General features: G+C 35.2%; 1 protein-coding gene across 3 annotated transcripts in view; it reads left to right on the top strand.

Moving 5' to 3' along the window:
- The window catches only part of LOC116463486 (glycine receptor subunit beta), an 87,986-nt gene that overhangs the window by 4,597 nt on the left and 69,930 nt on the right, over positions 1-13,459 (top strand). The window contains exon 2 of one of the 3 annotated variants that reach the window (XM_032146610.2): positions 1,354-1,414. The exons of the other annotated variants lie outside the window; for them this stretch is intronic. Within the exon in view, the coding sequence (XP_032002501.1) occupies positions 1,401-1,414 (14 nt within the window). The 5' untranslated portion in view covers positions 1,354-1,400. The remainder of the gene's footprint in view (positions 1-1,353; positions 1,415-13,459) is intronic. 3 annotated transcript variants of the gene reach the window in all.

Here is a 13,459-nt window from a genome sequence, read left to right as displayed (position 1 = left end):
GGTGATGAGAAAGTAGACTTTGTTGCTTGGCGCCAATAATTAAAAGCAATACTAATGAATAGAAGCTACGGGGAGGGATATTTTTGGCTCCAAGTTAAGAACTTTCGATGAGTTCTGCCTAGATGTAATTGATTAGGAAGCGAGGTAGTGAAGTTCACGATAAGTGGAGGTACGCGGGCACGTGGGATAATTACTTGGTGGGCATATTTTAGAGAAAGCTTGAGCATTAGACAGGCGGTTAGACCAGAGACTGATATAACGTGATTTCAAATTGTGCAATTTTTAAGATTCGGTGGTTCTAATACATTGTATTTGATTACAGCTTTATCATTATCTAATAGCAAAGTAACCCACAGAGAATTACGTTTAAAAATTTTATCTTGATCTATTTATTTAAGTATGTCTTTATTTTAGGGGAATTTACTTAGAAATCTCTAGTTCATAAGATAAATGTATGTTGGTGGCGTGTTAATAATAAGGATTTTAAAATCTTATTATTAAGGTTTGAAATTTCATGAATAATATTTTTTAAAACATTTCTTTCAAACCTAGAAAAATTTTTGTCTTTTCTGACCTTAGCTGTAATAGTAAGAAGAAATATGTCAAGCTACTATAATTTTCAAGAAATAATGATCACAGGTTAACAAATATAATGATCTAATCAATGCTTGCCATAATTTATAAGGCATAGTTTTACGGATTTATATTTGTAGGTACATCATATATGAAACTAGAACATACTAAAATAAACTTTCAGATTTTTTTATTGAATAACAGTAATTGAAAAACCAGAACTCCCTCAACTAAAAATAAAATTGAATATTGTTTGCAATTTCTATTTTTGCTCATAGCACACATAATAAGCACTTTTTAATAGTGAATTTGGCGAAGCTATACAACTCCTTGTCACATACTACATTTTTTTGCCACCACCATTAGGGAAACTTCTATCTTTTGTTGAAGACTGTTTGAATTTCAAACATTTAATAGCTTGCAATAAGTGAAACTAATATGTTTGAAAGTTGCATTGGAAATCTCACCTCTTTTCTCCCATTTTGGCCCATACTTGTATCTTAGGTCTGGGAAGCTTAATAACAAGCCCTTAAGTGTTGAGGGCTGCTATTATTTATAGTAGTGTTAGCATGTATTATCCTACCTTCTAAATTATCTTTCCTTGAAGCTGTTGGAACTCTAGCTTTAAAATAATTACATAAATAACTTTTAATTTTTCTTCTTCTGTGTCTATGTTGAGAAAATGTGATTTCTTTCTGCTAGTTTTTTCATAAACTAAAAATTGTGTGTGCATATGTAAATGGTTTGATGCTGTTATGATTTTTTTTTTGTCTCCTTCAGAGAGAGATTGTACCATTGAATGATAGCATTTTCGTACTTCAGTCTGTATGTACCAAGAAGGGTAGGTTACTGTTGATTATTCATTGATTATTCAATGCCACCATATGCTGCTTGTGTATTATATTAGCCATCTTCCTGTTCTGACTCTTTTGTCTCCTTTATCTTCTATTCATTAGTAGATGAAATAGATTTTAGTATAATTCCAGTTTCTTACTTCCTAGTGGAAATATTCTAGACAAAGACATTGGCCAAAAGATGAAAGGCTAATTGGAAAAGGATATGGATAATCTATAAAATGGATAAGATTGAAAATTACCTGTTATTACTGTTACATATCTAGATTGAATTTTTCACTGATGTTTAGTTATGTATTTTCTTATTACTTATTGAACAATTTTAATGGCATGCTGTTATTTTGCAATCAATTGAATTGGTCTTCTTTTTCCAAAAGGAAATCAGCATCCTTATTATTCCAGTTACCCAGGCATGAAGCTTAAATGGAGCTTAACATTCTCTTAAAATTATCTCCTGTATCTGCCACGTTCAATTTTTTTTTTCACTACATCTGCTGTTACCATTATTTTATTTTCCTTTTTGGAGACAGGATCTAATTCTGTCGTCCAGGCTGGAGTGCAGTGTTGTGATCATAGCTAACTGCCGCCTCCAACTCTTGGCCTCCAGCAATCCTCCTGCCTTGGCCTCCTAAAGTACAGAGATTCCAGGCATGAGCCACTATGCCCAACCACCATTATTTTTAACATATGTGTTACTATATCTTCCTAGTTATTCACCCTAGCTTTTCTATCATTATTATCCATCTTAACATGCCATCTGTATTTTCATCTTTTTTTTTTTTTTTTTTTTTTTTGGAGATGGAGTCTCGCTCTGTTAGCCAGGCTGGAGTGCAATGGCATAATCTCACCTCACTGCAACCTCCACCTCCCGAGCTCAAGTGATTCTCCTGCTTCAGCCTCCCGAGTAGCTGGGACTACAGGCGCATGCCACCACACCCTGCTAATTTTTTGTGTTTTTAGTAGAGATGGGGTTTCACTGTGTTAGCCAGGATGGTCTCGATCTCCTGACCTCGCGATCCACCCACCTCGGCCTCCCAAAGTGTTGGGATTACAGGCGTGACCCATGGTGCCTGGCCTGTATTTTCATCTTGTTATTCTTATGTTTGAAAACTTACAATATCTTACTACCGGATGGTTCTTGAACTCCAGTACATACTTCTTACCTTGATTTTTCAAGGGCCTCCCTAACTTATATTTCTAAATTTATGTGAAACAACTCTCTTATATTATGTGTGTAGGTATGTATATATGAATGTATGTTTTTAGAGACAGCATCTTACTCTGTTGCCCAGGCTGGAGTTCAGTGGTGTGATCATAGCTCATTGCAACCTCAAACTCCTGGCGTCAAGTGGTCTTCCCGCCCTGGCCTCCCAAAGTCTTGGGGTTACAAGTGTCAGCCATACCCAAGCCTACTCTCTTATTTTGGGAAGGCTTATCTGCCCTTGTTCCTAATCTTCCCTTGCTATTATGTATGTTTGGACATGTTTATATTTGGAATGACAACTTCTTGCTTAATATATCTAGACTTTACTAGTCCCTCAGAGTTCATCTTAGATATTATTTTGCTTTATAAAACATTTAAAATAAGTTTTAGTTGAGAATATGATTAATCTGAATTAATAGTGTTGTGGCTTATTAATGCTTTGATGTCTTGGATATTGATAGAAATACAATGTTTAGAAATAAAAAAGTATTAATCTCATAGTGAGTATATTACCTGAAGCATTATGTTGAATTCTGGTTGCCATAATTTATGAGAGTTAGAATTACGTGTGAGTTTGTTTGGAGAATTATGATCAGTATTTGCACGAATGTGAAAGTCTGTTGTGTTGTTTGATTAATTGTATTGTGCATTATTTTCTCTGAAGAATAGAAATTACCTTCTATTTGAGATGTTGTCATATAAAATGACTAGACATTCTTTGTATGACACCAAGTTATAGAATTAAGACCAAAGAGAGAAACAGAGGAAGATAAGTTCAATTAAAGGAAAATATAGAACCATTCAAAGAGAAAATGGGTTTCCTTAGGAGCTTTGTTGCTGGAGTGACCGAACATAGGTTGGTTAGGGACATGACCCAAATAACATCAATGGGAAATTAAGAGTATTTAAAAGTTCTTTTTATGCCCAAGATGTCATGGGCCTATGATTAAAACTGAAATTAAACTCCCTGTTCTTGATATCTCAGAATCCTTTTTGTGCATACTGGATGTTTTGACACTTGATTAGAATTAGTTCTTTATACAATGATGTCTTTTATTTTCTAGTTGAACTCTATTGTGTTCAACTAGATTGAACTAAATTGTAACTAACTAAATTGTAAGTACTTGAGATGAAATGGTTATATATACTTTTATATCCTGCCCTACTTCAAAATTGTTTGCGTAAGAGCTCCGTTTATGCTTGCTAGTTCAAAGGAAATTAAATGGGTAGCTGATGATATAGACAAATCCTAAATTAATCTTTTGATGGGTTAGTGGTTCACTGGGACTGTGTTTAGATGTTTAGAGATAAAACATGTATTGTTTAAAATTTACTTTGTATGTCTACTAAATCATGATGGCAAAGACATTGTATAATAATATAGCAGAAAGAACACCACTGTATCTCCTTTAGCACTTTTGCTGATTGGCTGTATAATTTTAATCTAACTGAGTCTCAGTTTTCTCATTTTTATAGTGAAAAGTTTGATCTCAATAGTCTCCTAATTTTATTCATTCATTAATTTATGGCAGCCGTATCTTTTATGATACAATGCGGTTTTGTTTATGATTGCTTTGGTAACTTTATATTCAGGGTTAACTATTTTAGTGTTTTGTTGGTGCTTTTTGTTTCCCAATTTTTAACCAGTCAAGACTGACCAGTGGAAAAAGAATACACAAAATTCTATTTCTTGGGGAAGTTAACTCTAAAGGATATCTAATTTCAGAGTTGATTTATCAAAACATAGAGTTTGATAGAGTTAACTGAACTCCAAAGTAGAAGAGTAAGGTATGAGGAAGGTGAATTGTCTGCATTCTTAGCCTACCAAATTTTCACAGATTAAGGAATTTGACTTACTGAAATGTATCCTTTTTTTTTTCTTGTGGAGGCAAATAATTTCTGTAATACAGTAAAAAAAAGTATATTTGCAAAAGTCTCCTGTATTTTCCTTATGCTACTACCTGAAATAGACGTATCATTGCTCTGCTAAAGAGAGCTGAGGTCCCTTTATAAATGAATTCCTTTACCATGGGTATTTTATGGGAATTTACACTTAGAATTCATGAAGCCAATTATTCAAATTTATGTACATACAAATGGCTTCTCTGAGAAATGATGTAAATATGAAATAATATTTCTAGAGCTCTGATTGGAATAACAGTGAAGCACTTATTAAATTGCTAATAAAATATGTTGGATACCTTGAGACATCTGAATTTATTAGTCCTCATATAAGAAAACAATAGTAGGAGTTTAATGCTCTTGGGCTGGTTGCTGAGAATAACCTAATAGAAAAGGCTTACCTATTAATGAGTAGATGTGTGGTGTTCTTTGTATCATGTTTAACTCTCAGTGATACCATGGGCATGGCTGACAAAATAATCTAAAGGTCTTATTGCAGCATTCTTTAATATTCTCTATACATTCTACTTTTATGTGTCTGGAATCTCTATAATATTTTCGACTTAATGGTACAAATGTAGATGTTTTCAGTGATCTAGAATCTTGGTTGATTTATTTTGATCTAGTCTTGGCTAAGTCTTCATTTTCTTTCCAAATTCTTTTCGTTACCCCTCAGAGGCTCTAAATTTCTCTCTCCACATTGTTTCTGTCTTTTATCTTATTCCTTTCAGTGTTAGCATAAAATTTTAACTTTTATTTTAAAGGAAAAGAATACAAGTCCTTGGATGGGAACCCCCTCAGTCTTTCTTGATTTTCATTCTAAAGTTACCTGAGGCATCATCCTTCCTTTTCTCCTTTTCTCTTGATTTAGCAAAAAAAATGAATTTTTTAAGGATCCCATCTCCTCCACTGTCTTCTGAGATGTACCTCTTAGCTTACATTGCTCCCCTATGTTTTAAATTTTCTTCGTTTCTTTGGCTCTTTTTTTTCCTAAGTGTTTACAAACATATTAAAGGGTCACCCACCTGGAAAAAATATATATAGTTTTTCTATTTCTATTTTATTAACTTTGGTTTCCCCCTTTGTTAATTACTATATTTCTTCAACTAGTAGGATAAAATGGCCTATACTTTTTGAGCTCTAATTCACTAGTTCTTTTCTTCACTTACCTTGAATTTCCTTAAATTTCAAAAGACATGCAACATTATTACAAAAAAATAAAACAATATATAACACTTAATCATTCTATTAAGACTGACTCCTGACACAATTCTACCTTTAATAAAGATTTGGGCTGGGCGCCATTGCTCACACTTGTAATCTCAATACTTTGGGAGGCCAAAGTGGGAGGATCACTTGAGCCCAGGAGTTCGGGACTGGCATGGGCAACCTAGTGAGACCTCATCTCTACAAAACATAAAAGAAAAAATTAGCCAAGCATGGGGGAGGGGGAGCACACCTGTAATCCCAGCTGCTTGGGAGGCTGAGGTGGGAGAATCACCTGAGTCCAGGAGGACAAGGTTGCAGTGAGCCATTATTGCGATCGTGCTACTGCACTCCAGCCTGGGTGACAGAGCGAGATCCTGTTTCAAAAAGATAAGTAAATGAAGATATGAATTTTATTATTTTTAAACAAATATAGTGACTTGATTTAGGTCCTTGTCATTACTCAGTAAGGGCTAGCTATCTTCTGTAAACAGAAACAACCTCCGATTTCACCCATCCCACATTTGGCTTCCTGAATTGTACTCACTCCTGGCTCCTTTTAGCCACCTCTCTGACTACACTGATTAACCACCTTCACTGGCTATTTCTTTCTGTCCTTCCTGACATATTGGGTTTTCCAGATATTCATCCTTAGTTCTTTTAGCTTCTTGCTTATCAATTTTCCCCTGGGTAATATCTATTGGTATCTATGATTGCTTCTATATCTTTATCTCTATATGTAACTTCACTCTTGATTTCCAAGTAATTATTTTCAGCTTCCTACTGGGCCTCAAAATTAACATACCCAACATATTAAACTGGCTTTCCCATCTGTATTCCCCAGCTCTACACCCAGCCTTTCATGAGAAATGACAAAAGCATCTTCAAATCCTTCATGCCCTTTCACTTTCATCATCTCATCAATTACTCATTCTGTTGATGGTTTAGAAATGATTATTGCATCTAGCTACTTCTCCTCATCTCTACTTTTATGATCTCTGTCAGGCCATAGTCATGTCACGTTGAATCTGTTACTGCAGTACGTTCCTAGATTCCTGAACCTGATCCTGTCCTCTCTACTTTACTCATCCTCTACAACAGTGGATCTCAAATTGTTGGTCTAAGGTCCCCTCTGCAACCTAGAGCATGTTTAGGGACACAAAGAGCTTTAGTTTATGTGGCTTATACTATTCAAATTACCTTATTGCAAATTGAAGCAGAAATTTAAAAGATTAAATCACTTAAAATAACTGTATAGATATTAACATTAATAACTTATTTTGATGAAAACTACATTTTCAAAAAGAAAAAAATTAATGAAAAGTGGGGCATTTTTTTACTGTAGCAAATCAGTTTAATGGCTGGTTTAATGGAAGACAGCAGGATGCTCTTATCTGCTTCTGCATTCAGTTTGTTGTGATATATTGTTTTGGTTGAAGTACGTGAAGACATTATGACTTCACACAGACATAAAATTGAAAAAGGGAAGAGTGTTTTAATGTCCTTGTAACTGTGAATATTCTTCTTTAATGTCATGCCAAAATTTAACCAGTGCTAGTTTCTTACAAGAGAGTTGCAATGTGAAATCTGAAATCAGATCAGTGAACATTTTGTCCTCTGTTGCAGTAAAATCAACTACTCTGTCTTGCACTTTGAGTGGTTCTTTTGTCCAATTGTGATTTTATAACATCATTTGGAAAATACTGATTCTCTTGGTTTTGCAGATTTTCCAAATGTTGACATATTTTGTTATACAACATCAAAAAAATCTATCTAATATCACTTATGATCTCACTGGAATGTCTGCGAGTGTTGGAAAGCTGTCAAACTCATGGTGGCTAATATTAATTTTAAGATTCCAATTTTTGTTTGGAAGTTCACATTTTATCACTGGCAACAAATAGAGTAGTGTTTCTCAAAGTTACAGGTTCTCTTCATTCACTTTTGAAAAATATTTTCCTAAATATTCAAATCTGAATTACCACAGTTTTTCTATGGTGTTGCATGAAAATGGCTTTTCATGGAAAGTGTCTATCTAGTTCAATCTATCTATTAAATCTATTAAGTTCAGTCTATCTAGTAAGTCAAACAATCACTCTATCTCTACATATAACTACACTTGTAATTTTCAAGTAATGTTTTTGAAACGATTACAATAGTTTGGCATGCAGCACAATGATTTATGGGTACTCTCCATTTTGTCATACAACATTAAAAAGATGTTAAGTTTCAACATTTAATAAAATTAATATTTTTATTAATTCTTAAGGAACATTGCTTAGGAAACTGTCTTTTAAAAATCTCATTTATTTTTTTCTGCTAGTATATGATGTTGAAGAGTGCAATGGCTATGAGTACATTTAACTATTATTTTCTCGATTTGTGCTAAAACACCAACAGTTTTTCTCACCATTGCTTTGGTACCATCAGTGCAAATGTCAACATAGTGGAAAAAAGTAAATAACATTTTATTATTACTATGATAAAAATAGTTTTGACTCTGTGGACAGTAACAGAATGTGTAACACTGGGTAACACTCCTCAAAGTGTTGTCCACAGACCCCCTGCAAGTGTTTTGGGTAACTTCAGGAGCCTGTGGCTGTGGACCACACTTTGAGGACTGTTACTCTATAGTGTCAACGTGAGTGATGCTCAATGTATATCCAATCACTTACTTCGTTGCTTGTGGCCCACCTTTCCTCTTTTCAATTCTGCTCTGCACTTCCAGTATCTTCTCCTGTCATGCTGCACTTCTTAGTGTTCCTGGGCAGCCCGATCTCTTCGTGACACTATTCTGTTTTCTATTCTTTAACTTCTTCCTAGGGTTTGTCCTATCCTTTCCCCCTTAATCTGTTACATCCCTCCTTATCCTTGTAGTCCCAGCTAAGTCAACTACTCTGTGAACTCCCTGCCATTAACATTATACAAAATCAAATGCTACAAAAAATCAATAATGTTAAATTTAAGGTGAAATTGGTTGAATTAATATGGAGGAGAAAATATTGGATTGAAGATTCAGGAGACTTGGGTTCTGGTTGACTCTGTTACTGACCAATTGTGCATCCTCAGATGATCCTCTTTGGGATAAGTGTCCTGATCTTTAAGATAAAACCATTAACAATGTGATTTCTTAGGGTAATTCAGATAAAAGTTTATTCTGGGGTTTTAATAGATGGAAATGGTATTTTTGAGTAAAAAGACATAGGTTCTACTTTAGAATAGATCACTTAATACATTTGTGACCTAGAGTAAGTGATCACTTTGCTTCTCTAAGACTTTATCTGTAAAACAGAAATAAGAATCTGTACCTATTCACAGAGCTTCTCTGATAGTATAATTTGGAATTATATGTAAAAGTGTTTTCTAACTGTAATATTCTACAAGGTGGATTACCTATGTTTGTGATAGTAGATCCTCTTTTAAAAAGTTCAAAGTGGTTTTGCATGTTTACTATTACTCTTGGTCTCATTTTTATATTTTTTACCATTACTTAAGCTAATAGTTAAATATAGCAAACCTAATCATGGGGAAAATATCTGGGTCACCTTATTACACATAGCTTTCCTCATAAACTCAGAGCGTTAGGGCTGGGATAGATAAAACATCTGTGGCATGACTTCTTTATGTGAGAGTTAGTGCCAGATGCTTGTTACATGGGAGGCCATCGACTTTTCACAATGAATCTGTACTGCAAGCAGCATCATTCAGCGTTCATATATAGAGAACGTAGGATGCAGAGAGTGTTTGTATAGCTTTCTTAAGGTCATAAAGTCAGTCAGTAGTAGTCAGGTGGTTGTTTGAAGCTAACTCTTTAGTTGTACTGTACCTATCAGAGTCCTCCTTGTTTATTTGGAAGACTCGAAAACTGTAGTCACAAAAGGTAGTAAAATGGCTTTCCTAACGGCCTACTGCTAGCTAGTGGCAGATTTGGCAGTTAAATTTCGGTCTTTTGCTTCCCATTCCAAGTTTTTTCATGAATGTTCTTGCCACTATATTTATGTTTAGTCATTACTGTCACCAATGGGAACACATTTTTCGTCTTGATTGTCACTTAGCCTTTGAAAGTCTTTGCCATTTTCAAGCAACATACTGGGTTTATTTATGCATACATTCTTACATTATTCATACATACATTACTTTATAATAATAATGAATACATTAATACAATAATAATAATGAATACATTATTCATACATACATTACTTTTACGTACATTTAAAGTTTGTTGAAGTTCTTTCTAAATAATAGAATGCTACTTTCTGAGCACACAATCTGACAATCTTCCCTTTCATAGATGTGTGTTCCACCACCTAACAACTAGTCATTAGTTTGATTAATAGTATATAATTTGGATGTCAGCTATCAATGGACATTTTGTAAATAAGAAACCATTCCTAAGCTACTGTGGTCAGGAAACAATATATGATTTATTTCCTTTCCATGCTGTATTTATGCATATGTATTCAAATAATAAGATTACAAAAACATAGTTAAAAAGAAGCAAAAGAAGCGAAGTATAAAATACATAGTTCTGGCCAGGTGCAGTGATTCATGCCTGTAATCCCAGCACTTTGAGAGGCTGAGGTGGGCTGATCACGATGTCAAGAGATTGAGACCATCCTGGCCAACATGGTGAAACCCTGTCTCTACTAAAAATACAAAAATTAGCTGGGCATGGTGGCACATGCCTTAGTCCCAGCTACTCGGGAGGCTGAGGTAGGGGAATCTCTTGAACCCAGGAGGCGGAGGTTGCAGTGAGCTGAAATCGTGCCACTGCACTCCAGGCTGGGTGACAAAGCGAGACTCCATCTCAAAAAAAAACAAAAAACAAAAAACAAAAAAACATACATGGTTCCCCTTGGCTCTGCTTTCAAGGGATAAAAAGCAATAGATTAATTCTCTTCAGAGAGAGAAAAGTGAGTTATCTTTTAAACCACCATGAAAAATTTAGATACAGGCATTTACTTTCTCATATAGAATATTACATAGAGACTTAGTTTTAGCTGATCAAAGATTATAATATCATATTTTAATTGCTTTATGCAATCTCTCTCTGTCTTTCTGCCTCAATCTGTCTATGCATGTGTTTGTTCTCTGTATATGTGACACACAAATAATTAAACACAAGTTGTTTTCGGGCATTTATTTTTAAACCTTTTTGAAGTATGTATAATATACATATAGAAAAGTGCACCAATCATAAGCTTTAATAAAAGTTCACGTTGGTAACCAGCACACAGATCTAGAAATAGAACATGGACAAAACCTTAGACATCACTTTCTTTCCAAATTACTCATTGCCAACTCCAGTGATTACCATTCAGTAAATTAATTTTGCCTAGTTTCAAACTGTATGTAAGTAGAATGATCCAGTATATATCTTTTGTAACTGCTTCTTTTGCTCACTAACTCTGTAAGATTCATTCACAATGTTAGATGTAACATCAGTTCATTCATTGTCTTGCTGCCTAGTATTCCATTATATGAATCACCACAGTTTATTTTTCTGTTTTGCTCTTCATAAACATTTGGGCTGTTTCCAAATACACCTATACACACATACCAATAAAAACTTGTTGAGAATATACAAATAACTTTTAGACATTATTAAGAAAAAAGCAGACAACCTAATTGAAAAGAGAGTAGCCTAAAGGCCAAAAGAGGGTAGCCTAAAGGCCAACAAAAATATGGAAGGTGGTCAACTTCATTTGTCATCAAGGGAGTGCAGATTAAAATCATAATGGTATACCAATACACATCCACCAGAATGGCTAAATGAAAGAAGAAGAGGATGTGAAGAACCACAATGCTCAAATCCTGTTGGTGAAAGTTCAAAATGGCATAAGCATTTGGTAAACCATTTGTAAGCATCCACTAAAACTGAAAATCCGTATACTCTATGAACCAGCCATTCTATTTCTAATGTATACGGTACTCAACAAAAATGTGTACATGTTTACCAAAAAATATGTACAAGAATGTTTACAGAAGCACTATCTGTAATTATAAAAACTATTTATTTTGTCAGCACTTAGAAGTGCTTTATTGATTCAAAAGAGTCAAAAATTTTCACCCTAAAATAATATTCAGCACCACATAGATTGGAGAACTAGAACTTTGGTAGTGCTGATCTACATTGAGTTGGCTACAGGAAGGCCATGGAGATTTATAGAGGAGCAGTATTTCAGGGAAACAGGCATCAAATACAAAATTTCTATGGCAGGCTTTATGTGTTCAGACCACAGCATGTAGACTAGGAAGAGGGTGAACTATGGAAAGAGTGATAGATATGAGGTCAGAAAGGTTGTAATGGCTGAATCATATGTGGCTTGGTAGGTCATCATAAGAGTGATTCCCACGTTTTGTGCCTGAACCAAAAAAAAAAAAAAAAGGTTTTTGTTTACTGAGATATCTGTTAAAACTACAGGAAGAGTAGATAGGAAATGAGGGGAAAACAAGAGTTTAGTTCTGGATGTGTTAAGTTTGAGGTATCCATTAGACGTCAAGAGAAAATGCCCAATAAGCTGTTGAATATAGAGTCAGAAATTCCAAGGAATAGTCTAGGCTGGAGGTATATAATTTAAAGAGTTGTAAATTATGAAACTAGATGAGGTCACTTAAAAAGTGACTTAGCTAGAAAAGTAAAGATATCTGAGAAATGACTGGGAACGAGGTTGAAGAAATGGAAGAACAGGTGAAGGAGAATGAGGACATGGTGAAACCCTATCTCTACAAAAAATTTTTTTTAAAGACATAAAGCTAGGATCGTGTCGGTCTCTTGCATATTGGGTGCTCTCTGTGGACTGATATGAACTCATACTGGAGAAGTCAAAGCCAGCTGTGACTGTAGGGTAGAGCAAATAGATCAGGTCAGAGAGGGCTGCCTTGGAATGGGAGTGGTTTCTGTCTGAGGAGGAAAAGTCATGCTGGAATATTTACTGTGCCTCAGATGTGGTCACACAAGAGACCACCAGACAGCATGAGGGCAAGGTCAAGTGGAAGCACTGGCTTGGAGCTCACAACATAGGAACTTTGCCTAAAAGGGCCTAAGTGGGTAGTGGAAGCCCACAGTGTGGACTGCAGAATGCCTGGGGCTGATGGCTGGAATTGGGAGTGGCCAGTTGGAGAAAAGCCACAGTCCTTTCCTGGGAACTGAAATTAGAGGAGCTCAAAGAGGGGATTTTGAGAAAACCACAAGGATATTATAAGCTAGCCAGGCAGGGGAACAGTGCAAAAGCCAATCACACCCCCATCCCTCGGCAGGCTTCCCTGTCTGGGGAAGGCCTGGCTAGGAAAGGATAGGATATCATCTTTAAATCAGGCTCAGATTTTGATTATTGAACATTTTAGTTGAGTAAGTGTTAATTTTAGTGAGACTGAAAGTGCCAGGGGGTACTTTTTATTACCTGAGAGTGACAGAAAATGTTATATGAGATTTGCTGGAGATTTCATCCAGGTATATTGGGTAGTCTTACCTCACAGAGCCAGTTTGGATAAATGCTGTGGGAAAACATAGAATTGCTTTATAATTGAGGCCTGCAGATTCTAGCTTATTCAATAAAAAGTTACATTGGTTTCCAAACAATGGTCAAGAGGGACAAGAAGGGCTTATCTTTCAATATCCAGATGCCACCACATTTATATTGCAAGGAGGCAGTTTATCCCTCAGAATAGCATTCATGTTTGTTGCCCCCTACACCCTGAGTGGGATTTGTGTCCA

The sequence above is a fragment of the Hylobates moloch genome, unplaced genomic scaffold, assembly GCF_009828535.3.
Source record: "Hylobates moloch isolate HMO894 unplaced genomic scaffold, HMol_V3 SCAFFOLD_38, whole genome shotgun sequence".
NCBI lineage: Eukaryota > Metazoa > Chordata > Mammalia > Primates > Hylobatidae > Hylobates > Hylobates moloch.
Note: the sequence above shows the minus strand (reverse complement) of the source record. Positions and strands in the feature narration are given on the sequence as shown.